We start from the raw sequence: 23,795 nt of genomic DNA on the forward strand, positions 1-23,795 counted from the left end.
AGATGACATGCTCGTGATGACATAATCAAAGTTTCGTCTCCATACGGTAAACCGTCACAGAGACAAGGCCTCACGTCCGCTTTGGCGTGCTCCTTGTCAAAATCGTTGGCGCGTTACTCGTGAACGGTTTGACTTATCGATAAACTTTTGATAACTTTTTGTCGGCATGGTCTGAAGATGATCTGTTGCAATTTTCATGAAAATCGGAGCAACGGCCTAGGACGAGTTCGAAAAAGTAGCAATTTCTTAAAATACAAATGACGTAAAAACCATCATGACGACAATGACGTCACAGGGTTCAATCGAATCGTCTGCATCCAAGGAATCCAATGATACCTCAATTAAGAAAAACGGTCTCACGGTTCAAAAGTTGTGGGCGTAAACGCACCTCCAACTTTCACGCCTTGGTGGCGCTATAGCTTCGCTGCTTGGCCCCTAATAGGTAGAAACCCTCAGGTGGCTTCGCCGCTTCGCGGCTTGGCCAACAATTATACATCCAAAGGGTTTCTTATCACACAGATTAGATTTTGTTTTGTTTAGGCCAATTCCAAAACTTTTCTTTGCTATTAGTTAACATAATATATATGAACATAAATATTATACTGTAAATTTGTAATGTTGTTGGGCAGTCCATTTCTGCTTTATTTCTGCTACCTGTCAAGTCAAATTGCAGTGTTTTTTAGGGTGTGTAAATTCACTTTGTTTTGTAAATAAACTATGTTTGTGTTATGTCTGTAACACAGAATTGCTATTATAAATCCCTGCTTGAGCTCTTTTTCTTAAAAATACTAGACCCAGATTATACTGTAAATATTAAAGGTGACATGACATGCTGTTTTTGGATGCTTTTATATAGGCCTTAGTGGTCCCCTAATACTGTATCTGAAGTCTCTTTCCCGAAATTCAGCCATGGTGCAGAATTATAGCCACTACATGTAGTCCCACAATCAGCTTTCCTCAGAACGCGTTTCTGTAGCTTTAAATGCTAATGAGGAGGAGAGGGGCGGCAACATGCGCTAATGTTTACAACGGATGTATCGCAATGGCTCGTAGCCCCGTTGCTGTAAGATGCCTCGAACTTAGCCATTCTCATCTGATCACCCTGGTTTGCAGAGGTGCACACTCAGTCATTTCAATGTGGAGAAAGGTGGATATTGCAGCAGAACGGTTGTCCAAATAACAAAGAAGTGTACAACACTCGCGTTACAGCGTTTGTATTCACACACACACACTTGATGCCATTTATCTTTACGTTAGCAACAGTAACTCAGCTGTTAGCTGCAGAGCTAATTCTAAGGGTAGCAAGATAGGTAACCATATACAGTAAAGCAACAAAAGGATATAGCGTTAGTTAACTTACTTGTCCAAGGTTTGTAGCTTGACCAAGGAGATTTAGTAATGATCCAGAATTTAATTTCAGCAAGGCCAGCTTTGTGATGGCTCAAGTTGAGGAAACAGTAGTGGCTGAAATGTTTGGCGCCGGCATACAAAACTTTGGGAAGTTGTGTCGGTGCATTTCCAGCAAAAATACAATTAAGATAGGGGTTGTGCAGAGGCTCGGATGAAGGAACTAAAAAAAGATGTGTGCTTGCATTTGTATCCAAGCACTGAGTAACTGTTATGCTTCGTTTGTTTGCTCGCCATGATGTCTCTCCAGGAAAAAACAATATCGCACTCGCCCTTGCACGGTGGTAGCTCAGTTTCTCATGGACGGGCCAAATGATCTGGTTGGGCAAAGCAGAGAGAGGGGAGGTAACCTTCCCCCGATGTACGTCACTCGGGGGAGATTTTCAAACAGCGCAATTGAGCCTTCATTTTGTCAAAGGCAGAGAAGAACACGCAGGGCTTGGTTTACACTTATTGAAAATTCTAGCAACTAGGGGACCAAAGGCAGGCTAGGGGAACTCATATTAATGTTAAATAACCTCATAAAATGAAGTTTTCATGTCATGTCACCTTTAATGAAAACAGTGACCCAAGACTCTGGACTATGGACCCCCTGAAGTAGTCTTGGCCACCCCCCTAGAATTACCTGTTTCTTGTAAACACCTTTGTTCGAATAATTGCGGTCCAACTACGATCCGATTGACACCCCGAGATAACTCGATCCGAGTCGGTTGATCATACATCACCCAAAATGTAATTTGCTATCCCTGGCAATTGGATGCTGATTGACATTTAATTTATCTTGTTAAAATAAGCGTTTATTTTGACATCTGGCAGCGCATTTTTTCAATCAAGGATATTTCCACTGTTCACCAGTCAGTCACAAATCACTACGCCAGCGTCTGATACAGCACCAGCGACAGAAGACAAGAGCATCATATTACAGTTATCATTTTAAGGTTTAGCATTGGGGTTGAGGCTTCCTGAACAAAATGTTATTAAAGTTGAGTTGCTGGGCCGCAGAACCATAGAAAAAGATGCATATTTGGTTCCATAACAGATTCAGATAAGAGAAATATCTCTGTTTTTGTTTAGCACTTAGCACTACCTTAGTAGCCATAACAGCGTAGTTGTCGTACTGTGGTGTAGTTGAATCAATTTCGTTTTTTTCATTTTCATTTATAGCCTATAGCACACTTTTAAAACAACAACAGTATCATTTAGCCTTTTGAAATCTATTGTGATGACCTAACTATCTAGGTCAGAAAGGAACAATCGTCCAGGCATAAGATGAAGTTTCCGAGTTGACATTTATTAACCAAACGGTACACAGGCTACGAACTAGTAAGCCAAACAACTGTTTGGCCCTAGCCCACGCTAAATAAAAAAAAGGTAGCCCACAAAACAATAGTGACCGTATCTTGTGAAACCCAGACGTAACAGAAAGAACAGACGCTAAACCTGGTCCTAACTTGGAATGCTCCATCCCCCCAGCCCAACCACCCTCCTCCATGCCCCTTCGCCAACCACTGGATGCCCGGAATCCGAACATTCTCTGCATTCCCGTGATTAGCAGACAGCAGGTTGATTGGCATGTCGGACCACGCGAACACTACTGGTAAACAACCAACTACCAGCCTAACATATAACATGTCTTTTGGTGTGGGTCGCTACACTATGTTTGTACTTTAACTGCTAAGATTCCATGATGAGATGCCTTATCAATCTATCAACGTTACAAAAGATGAACACTGCAGTCAGATAGCTACCCTGTTTGCTATTGTAAAATGCCTGTTTGAAATACGTATTTCAGAGTAGGCCATGATCTAGTAACTTAAAGGATGGTAGTTGATTGAAGATAATAATGGAGATATGTTTAAGATTGAGATTGGACTCAAATGTGGGTAATTGGATGTGTAGGCTTACATGTTGTTTTTGCTTAGGGTTCACTTCAAACATTAAAAGAAAGGGTGAGATAGCAGACTTCTTCAAAAAGCTGAGCAAACGGGATCAGATGGAAATAGACCCCAGTCCTTGCACCACCCCAAGACCTCAGAGCAGCCCCCTCCCTGAGGCTACAGGCACCAGGTCAGAGCATACAAGGCAGTCAGTCACATGCCAAGTTTAGCTTGTGTTTGTAGGCCACACATGTAAGCCTACACAAACGTTTTTTTCCAATTAAGCCTCACTTTAAAATGTTGGTTGTTGATTCATGAGTGTTCTTGTTTTGATGGCTGTGGCATTTTTTGTGTGACTATACACTAATAGTTATGTTTTAATGTAAAAGATTCATCAAAGGGTCAACCTCTAACCTGGTTAGACCCAGATTATATATTCATGAAAACAGATGAGCAAAAGTCTCTCCAGTTTGTGAGTACAGCGTGTGTAAGAAAGAAATTAGTTGCAATTCAGATGTGGACATAGTCTATTCATAGGAAATGTAGAATTTGATTAAAGTAACCACACAAATTTTCAGTCTTGGTCTGTGGACCCCCTGAAGTATCCATGGCCACCCCTTGGCCACCCCATATATAAAAGTCTGGTTCCGCCACTGATCGCATGCTTGTAAACGGTGAATTGGACTATGAATTGGACTCTGCGTCTTTGCACATGCTTGAGATCCCACTGCCCTCCCTCCCAGGTCGCCAGGTCTCCCTGGAAGTTAAAAGAGACAATAAGTTGTCTCTGCCGGGAGCCGGCCCGGCAGAAACAAACAAACAACGCAAGGCAATAGAACCAATAGCGCCATTTGTATTCGCAGTAGTCCTATTGTCATCATGCACGAAATGTAAAGGGACGTAGCTTCACCTTGCTCTCCGTTCACCGTCTTTCTCGAAATGTTGATGTTGTTGTTGTTGGTAGTGGTGAAGATTGAGAGCTACAGAAAATGGTTGATTGCAGTGATAGCCTCTAAAGGTTGTGCAACTAAATATTAGGTTGAGGGTCCCATCATTTTTGTCCATTCCATCTTCACTTGTTATTGACAATATTATGTTGGAAAACTAAATCTAAAGCAAGGTCTAATTCTATTAAATATAGAGTAAACAATAGTGGATACCAATTACTTTAGTCAGTTTCAAGTTATTTCATAGGAAATTGTGCATACTTTGTTTTTTTGTGGATGGGTACCAACAAATGTGAGCACTTCTGTATCTACATGTGTTTCAGCGTGTGTGCACAAGTATGTCTGTGTGGCTCACACGTGTGTGTGTGGGTTAATGAAATGGAAGTTATTTTCTTTAAGTACCCAGATTACTGTGTGAGCTTCTGAGGTAATGAGATTAGTTTAAACAATGCATTTGTGTAACTAGAAGAGGTAACACAAGTCTCATAATATTGTCAGCTTTGAAAGCCGGCCATCCAGTACTTTTAGAGAGAATAGCAGTAAAAGATTATTCAGTTTGATACAAAGAATTAGCTTTTGATGAGCCAGCATTGTATGGAAGCTGTTCTGGACATCTGTATTTATAAAGGTTAAATCATTTTGAAAGCTCGCTAAAGCCCATGGGCTGGTTGCACAAAACACTTTAAGTTATGATTTTCCTTAAATTCAGAGTTAAGGTTTCCTTAAAATATAATCGGTTGCTCAAAGCACCCTTATTTCTTCTACTTAAGGTTTCCTTAAATTTAAGGTTTTCTCCTTATCTTGGTCGTATACTTAAAATGTGTTAAAGCGTTGCACGAAAGACCTTAGCAAACAAAGTAACGAAGACAACTTCAGGTAGGCCTACCTCTCACTTATTCTTTACGTAAATCACAAATGTACAATATAAAATGTAATTCGCCACTCGCAAATTCACGAACGTGATGAACGTTTCGGCATGCTGCTTCAGATTTCTACACAATCTAGAACACTAGTATTTGAGACAGTTAAAGTACTACCCACGCACACCTAATTGATAGCCAATGAGAAAGGGAGTTGCCGCACTCAGACTGCACTTCTACTCACGACTAAACGCGCTGCTTCAATTTTACACTAGGCTTTGTGTTTGACCTCCTTGTCTATTCTTTGTTTGTCTATGGCCGCACTGCAGCTACAATTCACAAAATCTCTCTTACTAATTAAGCGGCGCCCTCAAATAAACGTCACCCTTGATTAAACGCTGCTCAAAAAATGAACATTGTGTAATAAACGATGCGGCGTTTAATCGAAAAAAAATACGGTATGTATTACAAATATGATTTTTCCGCTTTGGGTTGAGGATCAACGGGTTCACCTTGTGTTTTGGACTTTTTGTCTTTGGCATCAGAAGGGTTGCTTTCTTTGGAGGCTTTCTTCTTGGTCTTCTTCTGAGGAACCTCACCCTCATCCTCACTGTCATCTTCATTGTCGGAGCCTCAACACAAGAACAGAGAGAATGAGTCATGTAAATTGTTGAATCAGCTCAAACATATAGTAGCCCTACATTTGTTTTCCATGCCACCAGTGGTGCACAGTCCAGTGTGATCCTTGAATACTCTGGACATCCTTTCAGAGTTTAGGTTCAATACATTTTACAAATACAATTCAGTCTCAACAAGTATTATTTGTGAAGATCAAATAAACCCAATTTAATGAAAATGCAGGTTAAAGAACTCTTCCTACTTTTCTTCTTTTTAGGAACACTTTTGACTTTCTTCTTTACTTCCTTTTCAGTTGTTTCTGGTTTGTCCTTCTCATTCTCAGTTTTCTTTTTTTTCACCTTCTTTCCATCTGTCACACAATTTCATGGAGCGTGAAGAGGTGTTAGTGGAGAGAGAATAGTACTGTTGTTGTTGTCGTTGTTCTTTAAATGGATGGATGGATAGAAAGACCCCTACTTTTAGATGGGGTGCTCTCCTCTCCTGAAGCTTGGTCACTCTTCTTAACTTTGGTCTTCTTCGGCTTGGCCTCTGATCCATTGGTTGGTGTGGATTCCCTATCAGGCTTCTTCTTAAGCTTCTATTCAAGATGGTAGAACATTGTTACCACACATACTCACACAAACTGTACCGAATGCCATCAGGCATGTCACATGCACACACATACACATGCATTCATGCTAGCACACACAGACAAACTATGTGCCCCATGTGTCTGAAGGTAAGGTATTAATAGAGCCGTGGGATTGGCTGTAATCAGATTAGTCTATGCTTTAACACAATTAATACAGGGAATCAAAAAGAGAAGGATAAAAAGCATGAACACAAAAAGGAAAGAAAGACAGAGTGGCATAATTTAAACATAACATGAGAAGGGGGGCTTGTCAAAATATTCTTTACTTTATATAATAGCTATTTGTTCAGTCTTGAAACTATCTTTTTGATTGTCCCTGAAGAAAACATGTTAAACAGTAACATTTAACATGTGAAATCTGGTCTGTTAAGTTGTTGATCTTTTTGTATTATAATTGAAGTATAGGTGCTATTTTGCTTTATTATTCAATTTAAATGCCTGACTGACAGTTGACAGAAGTTTCAACCAACAGAGAATTCAACTTGAAACCCTATTAATTTCCCAATAATATTGCAGCACCATGAAGTAGTTCTAGCTCTGACAGGACAGACAGCTGATGTGATTAGATCACTGGGTCTCTAGCACAGTCCTCTCAACCCACCCTCCCTTACATAAGGAGATTTCCAGACAGTCTTTGGGGCGTACATACTGTATTCAGGAAAGGCAATAATGTGGGCATCCTGGAAATGTAGGCCCTTCTATAAACATAACTGGATGTACTATGTAAAACACTAACATTTATGTGTTACAGAATTGAGTCCTTTATATCCTCAATTTTTTTTTGCATGATATATGAGATTTTCATCTGTTTACATATAGTCCCTTTAACCCTGTCGTCAAACACAAATGTGTGGTGTAACTATTATTAACAACCAATGAGTATATACATATCACTGTGCAGTTGTAAATAAATGAGCCAACACAACCCTATATACCTAAACTAGAGGGTAAGGGACAGTAGACAGTGATCTCACGTTCTCAACACAATTGTCCTTACTTAGGTAGGCACGGAGCTTGTTTATACTACAGTCTCTAGAAATGTTGACTGTCCACACTGTTAAATGTTGGTGAAGCATTATCAACAGTGTGAAGCCAGTTATCATAGGTGTAGCCTGTCATTTCAGTTAAACATAACTATTGTAACAGAGATATGTGCTTTCACTGACACTACCTCCTTCTCCATTTCTCTGCGTACCGCTCCCTTCCTTTTTCCAACTTTCTCTATAACTGTCTCTTGTCCCCTTCCCATCCACTAACTAACCCACATCTATCATCCCTCAAGACTCTATGACAGTACCTTCTCTCCAGACATGGTCGGCTCCCAAAACAGACTTTCTCACGAGAAGATGAGATGGGAAACGTCGCTGACACCAACTCCTGCCTAAAGGAGATAAAAGCTCAGAATGGCTGCCCTGGCTACGGCCAGTTCACACACTCTCCAGGACAGGAGCTGCTAATAGGATTCAGGACCAAGCCATCTGCCTCAGAGCAAACCAAGGCAGACCACGAGGAGGGGTGCAGCTACACACACTCATGCTTTAAATACACACGTTTAAAACTAACACAACAATGAGCAGGTGGATCATGGATGAAGAAACACACCCATGCATGCAGAGGTGGGTAGTAACACGCTACATTTACTCTGTTAGTTACTTGAGTAACATTTTGGGACAAAATGTACTTTTAGAATAGTAAATTTTGAACACAAAAAATCACTGGTGACGACTCTGTTTCTCTCAGTGTTGCCATGTTTGCTTATTATAAGCGAATTTGAGCTTATATTGCTGACCAGGGGCCCGTTCGTCGTAAGGGTTGAAGCTAAGTTAATCAATTGTCCCTTTAGCCCGTTAACATTAGCAAGTAACAAGTAACTAACTGAGAACCGCAAATATCGGTTCGTCGACGGCTGATCCGCATCCAAATCATGTGGTTAATTTCAATCAGGCTAAACTTATCAGGGCAAGTGCACGAGCATGTCTTACTTCAAAAGGCAGGAAAGGTCAATCACCAAAACCGTGATTTTCTAAAGGTATGATGGCGGAAAAGACATAAGAGAGAGTGGTGATATTCTCGCCATCTGAGCAAACTATTATAATGAGTCTCTACGAAGACAATAAGCATATTATCATGGCTAAGTCAAACACCACCACCGCTGCCAGAGCAAGACAGGCAGCTTGGCAAAAGAATTGCCGATAAACTAAATGCGTATTTTGGTAAAATGTATAGGCTCATCTTTAGTGCCTTATTACCCCAATCAATCAGATCACATTTCTTTAAATGTACCTGCTGGCACCCAGGTAGCAAAATTTGTCTGGTCCATCTCTGGGCCACATCCTTGCTCCAGTTCTGGCCCAGTTCTGGGTGGTTCCCCGGCCCAAAACTGGTCCACATACTGAAATCAGACGCATACGATGTGTTCTGGCCCAGATGCGGCCCCCACCCTGTAAAATTGTAATATTGTGTTATGTGGCCCAGGTCTGGCCCAGACACTGTCAGACAGATATGGCTGAGTGTCGGCTTGGTCCCTGGCCCAGTTCTGGCCCAAACACTTTAAAGAACCTATTGTGTTATGTGGCCCAGGTTTGTCCCAGACACAGTAAGACTGTTCTGGCTGACTGTCGACTTGGTCCCGGCCCAGTTCTGGCCCAGACACTGTAAGACTGTACTGGCTGACTGTCGGCCTGGTCCCCGGGCCAGATAAGGCCCAAAAATGGCTTACATGTACTTCATTTTAGAAGGAAAACATAAATGTAAAATTTTTAAAATGTATAATCTTTTATTAAAAATATAGTTCACTATTAGGAAAATGTATTAAAAAACCAGTAAATATATTTTACATTATCTCTCACACGTTACCAACATCCAACACCCACACACAAATAGCGTCACTGTTTCCAATCCCGACCGCTGTAAACTACTATTGTCCAAACCCGAACGGGGTTTGGACACCCAGTTTCCGGTCTTTTTGCCACCATTTTCTTTTGCAATCGCTAGCAAAGTGTAAGTAATATTATTTTAGGCATACCAAACAATCTACGTGTCAAATTTCATAAACATATATGGACGTTTTTACGTCTAAATAATTTAGGAAAATTACATTGATGAGAGAAAGCCGAAAGACCACTCGGGCGACGCTCGGGCGATGCTTTTTACTATGACATGAGAAGAGTTCAACAAAACATCCAGCAGGTGGTGGTAAACAGTCAAATTGAGATTTTATCGCATAGTTTGGAGATGTTGAAGCGTGATATCGTCCCCGTATATATTGACAGCATTATAGTAAGTTTGGTGACCCTGGATCAAGTTAATATCCCCGGAAAAACAGCAGCAGCGAGTGTTTACTACGAGTATAAGTGCGGTCGGGTTTGGACAAGGGTAGCGCACGGCTAATTTACCGGCGCCAGCATCTTTTTACCGACTCTAGTAAAGGATAAACTAACTCGGGATAGGACACAGAGACGTTACATTAAACCATTTTAAACCATTAGGGACAAATAAAAAAATCACAATTAAAAATAATTCATTTAACGTATGTACAGCAAAACAGAAATGTACCCAACAAACTGATTACAAAGTTATTGGTTCTTTTTTCAATCATAACAACAAAACATAGGCTATATATATTTAAAGACTTAATGTATTTTTCTCCCTCCCGATCCGATGCCAGCTGAAGCCACCTCTTCATAGTGGCCTCAACGTCCGCCTCAGCAGCATTGAGGGGATTTATTCGAACAGCAGCTTTGAAATAAAGCAATACGTATTGCAAGGTCACTGTGAAATTGTAAGCATTGGTTGCTTCTACTATGGTCATTTTTGCACAGGTTTGATCAGTTTGATCACTTATCATTTCTAAATCAATGCACAGCCAACGTATGCACACATGTAAATAGACACTCATGCGTACAGACATACCACATACATAACACAATAAAAAAGAAAGTAGGCTACAAGGATGCTAGCTATTTCTTTAATGTGTGGAAATCCCTCCAGTACCTTTTTAAACAATAGATTATATTTTTATTTGGCCTGCTAATCTACATTGCTAACAAAATCATGTTTATTTCACACACTATTTCTCTAGCTTGTAGTTTAAATTGTTAAACATGTAAGGGTTAAATCAAGGCTCCACTTACCAGGATCTGAATTCGAAAGTGAGCAGTTTAAACTTCGCGCTCTGCAGTGCGAGATGATCAGTAACAGTATCGGTAGTGGTAGTAGTTGTGTTGTGGTGCTCTTATATCCCTTTTCCACCAAAGCCGCGCCGGTGCTGGTTCCAATTCTCGAACCAGTTCTTCGGTTTTCCACACAAATAAATCTGGCTCCGGTTCCAAAAAACAGGTTCCAACTCAGCACCAACATTAAGGTGGGCCAGAAACAAGAACCGGTGACGTCGGGTGCCAGGGGGCGGGATTATCGTCCTGTCCGGTGCCAAAACAATACATTACGCCACTTCTAAAAAATACCAGTACAACAGCTGTAATACAATGGACGCAAAACTAAAACAGCAATGGCCTGAGGAGGAAACTAAATGTTTACTGGCTCTGTGGTCCACCACAGAAGTTTAAAAAAAATTAGACGGTGCCGTTCGAACGAAACCCATTTTTGAAAATATAAAGCTGGAGATGGCCGCGGCTGGCTACGACAGAAGTATAGAGAAATTATTAAATAAATAAAAAAAAAGAATATAGGGATCAGACGAAGGACCTTGGGCAAAGTGGCAGTGGTCGTCCTGGTAAGAAAAACCCATATTATGACATCCTGGAGTCGGTATTAGGTGACAGACCGGCTTGTCAGGTGAGGGGGGCGTTGAATTCAACCACAGCAATGCTGGAGGCATTGATGGATGACAGCGGACAAAGTTTCGCTGCCTCAAGTAGGTCTTCTCATTACGTCAAGTAATTTAATATATTTATTAACTGTGTCTCCTTTTAACATCACATTAAATCGCTTGGTAACGTTAAAGTTGTTGACGTTAGCAGCTGAAGCTAGTTGCTAAAACAGCTGATACTAGGTGTTATTTAGCTGACTTTCCGTAACCATGGCTACAAAGGTAAAAAGTAAATTTTTTCACGAGTTGACGTTTGTCACCACAAAAAGACTGAAGTTGATGTAAGTGTAGTTTGCAAGACTATGTTTAAGACACAATTCTCTTGATTTGGCTATTTATAGAGTTGTCTGTCACTGATGTGGAGGAGGGTGAGGAAACAACTTTGCCACTGCCACGGGACAGCAGCTTACCGGCACCATCTAGCTCTGTACAGCAAGCCAAAGGAGGTAAGTGTTGTGCATTAATGCAGACATCCCGACCTGCAGAGACTCATTTCAGGGGGTGGCTTCCCCCCCCCCCCCCCCCCCTCCCCCCTCCCCCTCGGGACACAATCAATTCAGGGAGATTGTATAGCATTTGCTGGTGTCAGGGAGCCGCTATTGCAGGGGTAGGCAACCCTGGTCCTAGAGAGCCGCTGTCCTGCATGTTTTAGATGTTTCTCTGCTCCAGCACACCTGATTCAAATGAATGGTCATTACCCGGCTTCCACAGAGCTTGATAACGACCCATTCATTTGAATCAGGTGTGCTGGAGCAGGGAAACATCTAAAACATGCAGGACAGCGGCTCTCGAGGACCAGGGTTGCCTACCCCTGCGCTATTGGAATGCGGGAGCTTTTTCTGTTAATGGAATAATGTGTTTTGTTAACAAATTATAAGACGCGCATGTTTTGGTAAGCCAAGTAAAGTCGTTACTGTAGACCTTCTGTCTGTCCACTGTCCTCTTTTGTTTTTCTAATCTGTATTGTTTTGTTTCGTGAAAAGGAAAAAGAAAGCGTGCAAACGAGGACTTGACTATATGGAGAAGGCGGACACAAGATTTTTTGATTTCAGCAGGGAAATGATGATGCAGAAAATGGAGGCAGATACGGGCGCTCTGCTGGGTCTTATGGGGCGCATAGTGACGGCGATGGAGTCCCAAGCCAATAAATGAAATATGCATTGTTACATCTAACTATTTATTAATTTAAAATATAATTATTTATCTACTTATTCTTGTTTTTATATGTAACTATTTATTAATAAAAATATAATTATTTATCCATTTATTCTTGTTCTTCAGTTTTAAATATGTGAATAACAACTCAAACTTGAATTGATGAGACGTGCAGCTTTTATCAGGTAAAAAGAACAGAACACAGTTAAGGGAGGAGACTGTAGGGGACTCTTTGCAATTGAATTATCTATACAGTACAAACATTTATTCTTCTCTTCTGTTGAAGTAGCTCATTATGGCTGCCCTAATGTCTGCCCCTTCCAGCTCACCATGCTCAGGCAAAGCCTGACCTGGAGGCTGAATGTTGAACTGCCTGTCATGCTCCTCAATGAAATTGTCACCATGCTCTTCACAAATATTATGAAGTACACAGCAGGTCAAGGTCATCGTCTTGCTCAGCTCCAGCTTGCAGTCATTTCTTTTGAAGAGACATCTCCATCGCCCCTTTAGTCTCCCAAAAGCCATCTCTACAACTGAGCGCGCACTGCTCAGTCTGTAGTTGTACGTGTGTTGCTCTGCTGACAGTCTGCCAGTGTCGGAGAAGGGCTTCATAAGCCAGTTCTGCATGGGGTAAGCCGGGTCACGAATTAAATAGTGTCCAACGTTAATGCCAGAGATGGCCATTTTGTTCTTTCCCAGTAATTCCCCATCATTTAGTAGCTCCCATAGATGGGACTGCCTTAGCACTCGAGCATCATGCACACTGCCTGCATAGCCCACACACACATCCCAAAACAGGCCTTTTCCATCCCCAACTTCTTGTAAGACGATTGAGTGCCACCCTTTCCTATTAAAGTAGTCCCTGGGATACTCCTCAGGTGCAATTATAGGGATGTGGCTTCCGTCTATTGCGCCAACACACTGTGGTATACTCCAGCGGTTCTGGAAGAATGTGGACATTTCAATGCATCTGGAGTAGCGATGTGTCGAGGAAGCAGGACATTTATGACAGCGTCGCAGAAATCCTCAACACAGTTGAACACTGTGCTTATACCAACGCCAAAAAGGTGGCTGATGGACCTATATTTGCTGCCGGTGGCCAGCTTCCAGAGAGCAATTGCGTTTTCTCAGAGGAACAGCGAGACGGTAATTTGTATTCACTCTGCCCATGAGATGCCTGACCTGATCGCAAATGTATTCAAAAGAGTCCCGGGACACTCGAAAGTGTGCAGGGGTGAAATCCGGTACAACTGTGTCCCACCAATAGCGTGATCGGGGGTATGTCCACACAACATGTGACCTCCACCTTGCCCTCAGCCATAATACGATCTGCAAAGGTAAAATCATGTATGTTTTGGTTTGTTTACAGGTATAGTCCATATGAGCTGCTACGTTTAGCTATAATACTAACAGCCAAAACATTCGAGATAATTAGCCTACTGTTCTTCTTGAACCTAACCTCTCTTCATAGCGACCACGAATAGCTTTAAATGCACGTCTACAAAGTGCAGTATACGTTTGTATAGCCAATATAAACATTACTGGTAGGTATTCCTCCATTTTTGTTACAATGACTTCAACGTTTGATTACTTGTGTGTGACAATGTTGTAATGAGTTGTTACAATGATTTCATGCTGCGTTGCTAGGACAACGGAGGCGTATGACGTAGTAGCCCTACTCTGGCTCTCAGTCGTTGGAAAATCGAGCTGGTTCTTAGATTAGAACCAGCACCGAACCGTATAAGCACAAGCCCAGAACCAGCACCAGCCCGGCTTTGGTGGAAAAGTGGTGTTAGTCTTTTAATTAGACGAGTTGACTGAATAGCTTGTCTTGTGTCTCCACTAATCAGCTAATACCAATCATCTGTGTAAGACACTGGCGCGTGTTTGTGTGGTTGCCACGGTGATGGTGCAGCTATGGCTGCTAATGCGCTGAGGGCAGAGAATACCAGAAATTTAGCAAGAATCCACACCTCAAACAAGTTAACCTAGACGCAAAACTATACGTCCAATCCCAAAAATAAAAATATTTTCCGAGACCCAAGACTCTGCCAAAACCAGAGATGTCCTTTATATGTCTGTGCAGAAATACGACTCTACCGGCAGTTTCTAAATCTGGTTGTTTTTGTTTTTTCTGACTAATTTGTCACAAGATTTGCATTGGACTCTATGGGGCGAGACTTGGACTTTGTCTTGCTTTTGTGGGGCTCTGAACAAATGTGCAAGTCTTTTGGATTCCACAGACAACTGTCTACGACCAGCACAAAATTAGTTATCTATTAATCCCAAAAAAAGGCATGAAGAGCGAAAATTGTGGCAATGCTGGCAGATTAGAAATATGTTTTCAACGACATCTGAAGCTCCCTTCCACTCTAAGCGATTCAGTCTGCACTCTAGGCTTTCTCGTACACACGCATGTAAATCTCAGAAAAAGTTTGAAAAAGTCATGAAACATAATCAGTGATATTAAAAAAAGTTGAATAGATATCAAAAAGCTGAAAAAAAAATTGTTTAGGGTTTTGTCAACATTTTAAAGTTTAAATGGTGGCTGTAGCTGAAGAATTGAGGAAGAAGGATTTGGAAGTTGAAGAAGTTTAAGAGGATTGAGAGGATTAAAAAAAAAACTCAATTGGAAAACCATGTAATAAATTTGATGGATATTGATTTATATTAATTCAAGCATAAGAGGTACAAAGCTGAAAAGTCACACCAGTCAAAGCCTGAAACTGCTGAATTATTTGATAGTGGAACGGTTTTAATAGCTGACGATTTGAAGGCGCTGAAAGGTGTCGCGGAAGAAATAGAATATATGAAGAAGTTGAATAAAGATTCAAAGAACAATACTTGGAATGCTGAAGCAGCATTCCAACAATAAAGTTTAGCCATAGCTGTGGCATTGAAGACAGTACTGTAGACTACTACTACACACCAGTGGGCGAGCCGAGTCTGTGACTCTGAGGCTCAAAAAAGACGCAGTCTCACTCAAATTCCAAGTTTTACACAAATAACAAATTATGCTGACCCGCTGGCTGTCTTCACAATCGCCATATCTTTAAAACACTGCTGTCCATTTAGATGTAGAATTGATCCTGGTACGAAATTTAGAAAATACTTACCAGACGCAGATCGACAGTTGACTGAGTCAATGGAGGCTGACGGGCTCTCACGTAGCAAACACATCAACGTTTTTACAGCAACCTATATTAAAATCTCACCACCTGGCTGTTTTCACAATAGTCATGTTGTCATAAAATTTCCCTCTTTCTGTTTTTTTGTGTAAAATTGAACTATAAAATTAGCTACGAAAATACTACTATGATGTTTTCTAGCATGGCTGCCGCCTAAACGACTAGGGGGTCTCACGGGCGACCCGCACTCACTCAAATTTCAAAGACTGTCATGACCTAAATCAAAAATCCGGGATTGCAGTTCCACTCGAAATTGCTTTCTCTACAAATCCAAACGGTTGTGATTTTTTGGGGGTGGTATTTTTCACTCCTAATCCAAGCTCCAATTTGCGAGCTAGAAAGTCTCTATCACGTTGTATCCATGCGTCGTTGCTAACGTGTGTTGACGTGCTGACGTACGGAGCACAGGTTACCCTTCGTCGACAAAAGGCACTTTGTCGCCACAAAAACGTTGTAACCTCCTAAACTGTGCAACGGAACCTAAATCCCATTACAAGCAACGCAATCGCTAGCAAGACAAAACGTTTGACACCTACGTTGTCTATGTAGTCCAAATATTGCCGAATCCTTAGGGGGGCAAAAATGACTAGAACATGCATTTCCTGCTGAAAATGCGTTGGAATGCTGAAATCTGAAATTATTTTTTTTAAATGGCTGAAAATACAGAAATGAGTAAATACCCTCAAGCTGAAATTAATTTTAAAAATGTATGATTCACACAAAAGAGGGAGTGTGGAAGCTGAACTGCATCACCTAACAAAGCTCAGTGCTTAAATACGATGCGGGAGAATACGTTTGAACATTGTGAAGCAATCGAAGAAATAGTTTCATTTCAAGAGGCATTGTGGAAGCTGAACTGCATCAACAAAGCTAAGAGCTTAAAGGGGCAATTGACTGCAAAACCGATTTTACCTTGTCATAGTTGAATAACGACAGTTCGGTGGGTAAAATGAACATCCCGTGAATATCTAAGTCCATTGACACCTCTTTCCTATTCAAATCTCAAAAAGAAAAAAATTGGCTGTAAAACGCTAGCTTTTCAACAAAGCTACCGGTCTGACATAGGATCGGGGACCGCCCTTTTTGGCTCTGGTCTGTATCTTTGTCACGCCCCAGAATTTACATACAGACCAGCCCGAGGTAGCGTCTATCTCCGATACTAGTTTAGCTGCGCGCTGCTCTGTGTAGGCTACTTATAAGGAAGAACGTTTTGAATTGTAACAAGGATATTGAAAATGGACCACGGTCGTAAATGCTGTGTTCCAGGCTGTACAGGGAAGGCAGTCTTCCCAAGGAGCCAAACATTCAACAGGCATGGCTGCTGTTGTCTATGAGAAGATCCCAGCGAAGTTTGACACTCAATCATTCATTTGCTCTGAACTTTTCACCCAAGACAGTTTTGACCACCTTGGACAATTGCAAGCAGGATTTGCTAGGAAGCTGAACCTGGAAAGAGGTGCTGTTCCGACCGTATACTCATTGCAACCGCAAGCTATAAGGACAGTATGATGTTGTGCTAACAGCTATTTGCAATGCCAATGTTTCCTGTATATAGCATACCAGGTAGAATTCTAAATAAGTTTCTACACACATCAAATGACTCTAGCTAGACTAGCTGTAGTCGGCATTAGAAGGGAAGCTTCCGAAAAATAGCCAGAAAACAAACAGCAGTCTGGCTTATTGCTAACGCCTGTCTAGATAATCTATTTGAAAGAACTGGAGAAAGGCAGGTGCTTGATACAGGATACGTTAGCATTGCTAGTAACTGTTACTAGTAACACCTAGACTGTAGGCATGTAAACAAGTTTAGCTTGCTAACGCAAGAGCATAGGTAGAATGTGTGATCATTTAGCCAAGTTTATTGATTCATGTTCCTGACTGTGTTTCATTCAAATAAATAACCTGTGTAATGTAAATCTACAATTCACAATGCAAGTTTGTCCAGATCTTTGTCATGTTATTTTTCAGCAAGTTATTTAGAGCTAGCTAGCTAATTGAAGCCGAGTAGAATCACGATATAGTTTTGTTGCTAAGATGTAGCCTAACGTTCTACCCACCCAAGTCAATCCAGTTTGCTTCAACAACAGAAGTGGAAACAAGTAATGTTATCATTTCAAATGATATATAGTCAATCTGTTGAAAACAGTGTTGTGTAGATTTATTTGCGCGTTTTTATTTCAAGTCTCCAACTTCGGTGTTTCAGCGAGTGCTGCTGTTGGCTGTGTTGCGTTTTAGCTCCCCAGCTTCACTCGTTGAAAACTAACCAATCAGGGCGCAGCTTATCTAAATATTAATGAGCATGCCATAAAATGAGAAAAGCTAGTGTTTTTTCCCGGGAACATTACAGAGGATCTGTCAGTGGGCATAGAACAGCACCCGGGCCGTTTTCAACCCAACCAATGTTACATACCCTATTCGGAGACCTTAAGGAACAGTGTGAAATACCCAGAAAACCCAGTCAATTGTCCCTTAAATAGCTTACAATGCGGGAGAAGCTGAAAGTTGAACTGTTAAACAGAAGAAGAAGTAGGCTAGCTAGTTGTAACAAGAATATTGTAGTTTTAATAGCTGAAATTATAGTTGGGATAGTAATATCAGTAGCAGATGTAGCCTATCATTGAGTGTGTTTGCTCGGCTTTCTTAGTAGGATTCAATGTTTTGATTGAATGAAACATACAGCAGTGGGCTGATACAGGACACGGCGACACTTTGTTGCAGAAGGATGATGGTGCAAGTTGTCTGTGGAGCACACAATAATTAATAAAAAGAATCATGTAGACATGTTTGAGTAATCGCACAACTAATTACTACGGTGGCCCTGAAGTGCAAAACACCCCCCCTAATATGAGTACATCCCCCAAATGAAAACACCCCCCCAAATACGAGTCAACTCCCCCCAAATCGGATGACTTGTTCACCTCCCCCCAATACAAAAACACGCTCCCCCAAATGGAAAACGACATTACATTAACTCAAAAACTCTGAACGGAAAGGGTAGGTACTACACTTTACTACACACTTTAGCGCTGATTGGATGCAGTAGGCTAACTAACAAGACATATGAAATTGATCGACAAAAGTACAAAATGCAATAGCCTGGCAGAGTTACGTGCACCAGAACATTTTTTTGGCTATCGAAGAATGTAGCAAATAGTAGGCTACTTCGTATTTCGTGTTAAATGTAAAAATTGATAGTCAAACAACTATACTGGTTTACGTTACTCTGTCATTGTGGCATTTCATTCTTCTGTAGTGGACTATTAGTTTTTTCTTCTGAAAAGTCCTGCTTCCTTCGACTGCATTTTTAGCGTGCCCACCTACTTATATTGTGAAACGTTAACAGCATATCCAAGATTATTTCATAGGAATGACCCTGATTAAAATAAAGAGTAGTGTCATGGCTCTGAATTGTTAACACAAATCTTTCCTTCCAACCAAAACGATCAAGTTCATGATAATGACAAGAGTTAGCCTACGTGGACTAGTTGTTTGGCTATCGATGTTTACGTTTAACACGCAATTTATGCTTTTGCATACGTAGCCTATGCTACATGCTTCGATATCCAAATAAATGTCCTGGTGCACGTAACTCTGTAAAGCTATTGCATTTTGTACTTCTGTTTATCAATTTCTTATTAAAGTGTGTTTTTGTATTGGGGGGAGGTGAACAAGTCATCCGATTTGGGGGGAGTTGACTCGTATTGGGGGGAGTGTTTTCATTTGGGGTGATGTTATGGAAGAATTCGAGTGGCACTGTGTAGATCTGAATAGTCAAGGGATATGGTTTTAATACAATTTATTTAGATTATACAATTACATATGATTAAACAAAGCTTTGCTGATCAGTGTCAACGAAGGAAGTGCTATCCACATAGATCGTTCGAAAGAGTGATAAAGACACTGAGGAAAGGTCTCCCTTTTATGAACAGATACCAGATGTTAATCAATCAATACAGCAGTCACCAAGATTGGTCAGCTCTGGTCAGTGACTTTTTAAGACAATAGAAACCCCCAGGCCAGTGTCCCATGTCCTTGATGTAGTTGATGATAACCAGGACACTGGCTTTATCTCTTGAGGCCAAGGCTCAGGAGAGCAGAGGTTAACTTGCTGACCACTCTCCCCAACTTTAGTGCCCCAGGAAACTGTTGATTTAGATCAGTCCCAAATACCTTAGCTGACCGTCTGTCTAAACACAACCTTAGTCTCTGAAAAAAGACACTCTTAGTAACTGTCAAAAAATGCCATCACATTCCTTACTTTTTTTGTTTTAAAACAACATGAGCATATAAAAAAACGTAATATAAAACATCCACACATAACATATGGAGGCAAGAAAATAAATGTAACCCCTTTAATTAAACATTACCCCCAAAAGAACAATAGAATCACATATCATTCATATTATCCTCTTCATCCTTAAATGGTGGAACCCGGTCAGAATCCGTTATGAGACTGTAGTTCACCATTTGAACTGCAAACGATTTAGCCATTGATTTTTCAACAATCTTTCTTACACAGGAAAACAAACAACAAGCCAAAAACAATAGTATTAATAAAACAATATCTATTCCACACAATACAGACAGAAGAACTGCCTTCCATTTAGCAAACATTTCCCAAGATCCGTCAATCCATGACCAAATTCCTTTTGAATCATCAAAACCAGAATTTTCAGACCATTTTAATGCTAGAGTACACTGATAATGCTCTAGTGACAGTTCCATCACTTGCTGTATTATTGGGAATATATGTACAACATATATCCTTAAAGAGTACACAAACACCTCCTCTTTCAGCCAACAACATATCTAAGACAACATATCTATCTTCTGTTTTGCCATGCCATCTCTGAAGTCTTAGCCAATTGTTCTGCTAACCCAGAAATTGCATCAACCGTGTAATTAATAAAACGTTGATGATTATAATAGATATAATTAATCCAATCCACATTTTTGTTAGCCGTACAATGAAAACAAATATATGATTCTAATCCTGCAAGTACCTGATTTCTAGCTTTAAACTCAGTAGGTACACCTCTTGGCACTCCAATATCATCTATGTAAATTCCGCTATCAAAAGATCCAACAGGAGCAGCTTGTTTCTGTCTATCTGCTACAACCGTCTCATTAGTCAAAGGCTTAATCAATGTCTTACTAACCAACATCACCTTAGCACATACTCCCACCCATCCTTTTGGTAGCTGTGATCTAATTCTATCCCCACAAAACCAAAATACATCTGCTATATCCACATCTTGATGTACCAATGGGCTAGAAGGTGGTGGAGTATGATGTTTACCCTCACTATCTACAATAGCAGGGGCCCAAAAACTATGACAAGGATGTAGAGTACCATTAATATCTCTAAACTGCATTGCCGTACAGTCTGTATTTACTACCCAAGTATGTCCACAAATACCAACCTTTAATTCCCCTTCACTAAAGTTCCCCACAAATACTGGTTTAATAATATCAGAACTTTTCTCAAAATATTAAAACTTCTGTTCCGGAACTGTAACAAAATTAATCAGAACATCGTCCGCCCCCTCATTCTCAGTCGATCCAGTAAGCATAGGACGCACCGCTGCTCACCCATATTTGGAGGCAAATGAAAACCACTCACTGGAACTCTGATAATGATAACAGTTAGTGGGACAGATTGGGCAATTCTTGTACAGGACCATACGACCATTACCAACACATCTTGTTGGTATATAAATGATTCCTGAATTAAACCGATGGTAATTAAAATCATAACAGTTAGTTGAATTAAATGGTGCTGGCATAATCAATCGAACATCCTTAAGTGGCTGGCAATACACACATGGTGGGTGTTCTTCACCTAAAATTTGTTTTACAGAATATGTTGCTAACTTATACCAAGAATTAAACTTCATCTCCGGTGCTATTTCACCTACAACTTCTCTTTCATGTTTTTTCAACATCTGGAAATCCATTCTCGGTAAACAAACTTCATTAACTGTGGCCACACAGTCATGTTGTTCACCATCTCCCTCAATTGTCAAAAAAGTAGCTGAATTAAGCACATTACAGCGTTTAACCGTAATGTTTGGCATATCCAACAAACATGTATGATACCTCAGCCATCTTGCAGCTGACAAATGGCAGGTATTTTGTTCCAACAACAACATAGCCACAGCATGTGGAACCATCAAAGTCAAATCAACATATCCAACATACTCGAGTGAAGCTTGCATAGCCTTCTCTGCTACCGCCACGGCCCTCAGACATATAGGCAATCCTGCTGCTACAGGATCCAACTTTGCTGAAAGGTATGCCACAGGTCTCAATTTACCACCATGGTTTTGTAAAAAACTGAAACCATAAATCCATTCTTCACATCAACCATCTGTGTGAAAGGTTTCTCTTGATCAGGTAACCCCAAAGTAGGGCTAGTTTGCAATGCTAATTTTAATTCCCTGAAGGCCTTCTCCGCCTCAGGAATCCACGTTACTTTGTCCTGCGCGCTCAGAACCACAACATGAGCCATAGCACTCAACAGAGCCTCAATAACAGAATAGTTGATAATAAACGTTCTGCAATGAGACATCATTCCCCAAAAACTTTTCATTTGCTTAACAGTATTAGGTTTAGGAATCGATTGTACAGCAGCAATCCTCTTTGGAGTGAGTCTTTCCCTCTTTTGTCAATTTGTGACCTAAGAAGATCACTTTTTCTCGTACAAATTGCGATTTTGAAGCGCTAGCTTTGTGGGCACATTTTTCCAAATGACGCAACAATTTTACAGTGTCCTTTTCACAATGCTTTTAGTTGGACTCGCCAATAAAATATCATCAACATATTGTAATATCACTGTGCCTTCTAAAGGTTTCAACAAATCAAGATCAGTTTTCAACGCCTCGTGAAAATACGTCGGACTGTCCACAAAGCCTTGTGGCATTCGAGTCCAAGTATACTTTTTACCATTAAACGAAAAAGCAAACCAAAATTGGCTATCCGCATGAACAGGCACACTGAAAAATGCATAGCTCAAATCTACAACACTAAACCAACCACAATTATCTGGAACTTGATTCAAAATGGTGTAAGGGTTTGCAACATTTGATGCTTTTGGAAAAACGGCGTCATTTACTGCTTTTAAATCTTGAACAAACCTCCATTCAGTAGGCTGCCCCACATCTCTAATTTTCTTTACAGGAAATATTGGCGTTTGAACCGTAGAACCCCTGCATGGTATTATTACCCCTGCTTTTTAAAGCGACTCAAAGACTGGCATTATGCCATGGATTGCTTCCTGTTTCAAAAGATATTGGTGCACGCAAGGCCTAAAATCTGATTTAAGTATGATCACAATAGGTTCCATGCTTTGTACCGTGTTTTCGGTATTTCTGGTAATGCAGGTATAGCAGTAACATCACATTCAGGTTCAACATGCGCAAACTGAAGTGTTTTCTCCTCTAACAAAACAGACCTCTCTGTCTGTACCACTGAACACAAAACCTTTTTGTACACTTTTAACACTGGGTTGTAGGTCACGCAAGAATCCTGTGTTTGTTGCCAAAATTGCTGTCCCTCACATTGCTTCACCGATAAACCCAAATCTGACCATGCATCATGTCTGTCCTTAACAAGAGCGACATGAGGAAATGAATCAACTTCGAAATATGGGAAACTTGTCTGGATATCTTTTCCAAAACGAGAGTATGGCAACTTACAATTTGTTTTAACATTTGACAAAGAAACAGAAGCAGCACATCTGTTTTCAGACCAAAACATGTTTTTCAACGTCAATTTTTCTTTCAAATTATCTTGTCTAAACCATTTGTTCTCATAAACCTCATCTCTGCCCACACTGGTATGAGCTACCACGTGTAGATTTGTTACATCATAATGATCCACATCCGAAACAACACGCCTGCGCGCTTCGTCAAGTACAGAATTCATTGAACACACAGCCAATAAATTCAACTTCCAATTGTAAACATATTCTGGTATACCCATGCCATACTTCACAAATGAATGGTTTAACATATTCAATTCAACCTAATTTTTCCTTAACAAAGTTATCCCTTCCGGCGTAGAAATCAAACAAATACCGAGTTTGCACATCAAATCTCGTCCTAACAAATTCATCGGACAACAAGTGGAAAACAAAAAAGAATGTTTCACAATCCCTTCTACAGAATCTTTACAAGTCAATGGCACTGTATACCATTCTTTAGTCAAAGTGCCTGAAGCCGCAATTGAATCAGTACTTCTTCCACTCAATTTTGGTGAAACG

General features: G+C 40.6%; 1 protein-coding gene across 3 annotated transcripts in view; it reads right to left on the reverse strand.

The window, feature by feature from the left end:
* The window catches only part of tulp1a (TUB like protein 1a), an 84,511-nt gene that overhangs the window by 45,605 nt on the left and 15,111 nt on the right, over positions 1-23,795 (reverse strand). For 2 of the 3 annotated variants that reach the window (XM_084680584.1, XM_084680583.1), the window contains exons 2-5: positions 7,659-7,742; positions 6,187-6,307; positions 5,972-6,079; positions 5,604-5,723 (exon numbers count right to left, since the gene is read on the reverse strand). In XM_084680584.1, the coding sequence (XP_084536710.1) occupies positions 5,604-5,723; positions 5,972-6,079; positions 6,187-6,307; positions 7,659-7,673 (364 nt within the window). In that variant the 5' untranslated portion in view covers positions 7,674-7,742. Of the gene's footprint in view, positions 1-5,603; positions 5,724-5,971; positions 6,080-6,186; positions 6,308-7,658; positions 8,284-23,795 lie in introns of those variants that run through there. The other variant, XM_084680582.1, reaches the window with a different exon arrangement.

This window comes from Hypomesus nipponensis, chromosome 18 (assembly GCF_054491055.1).
Source record: "Hypomesus nipponensis isolate SF chromosome 18, ASM5449105v1, whole genome shotgun sequence".
Lineage (NCBI taxonomy): Eukaryota > Metazoa > Chordata > Actinopteri > Osmeriformes > Osmeridae > Hypomesus > Hypomesus nipponensis.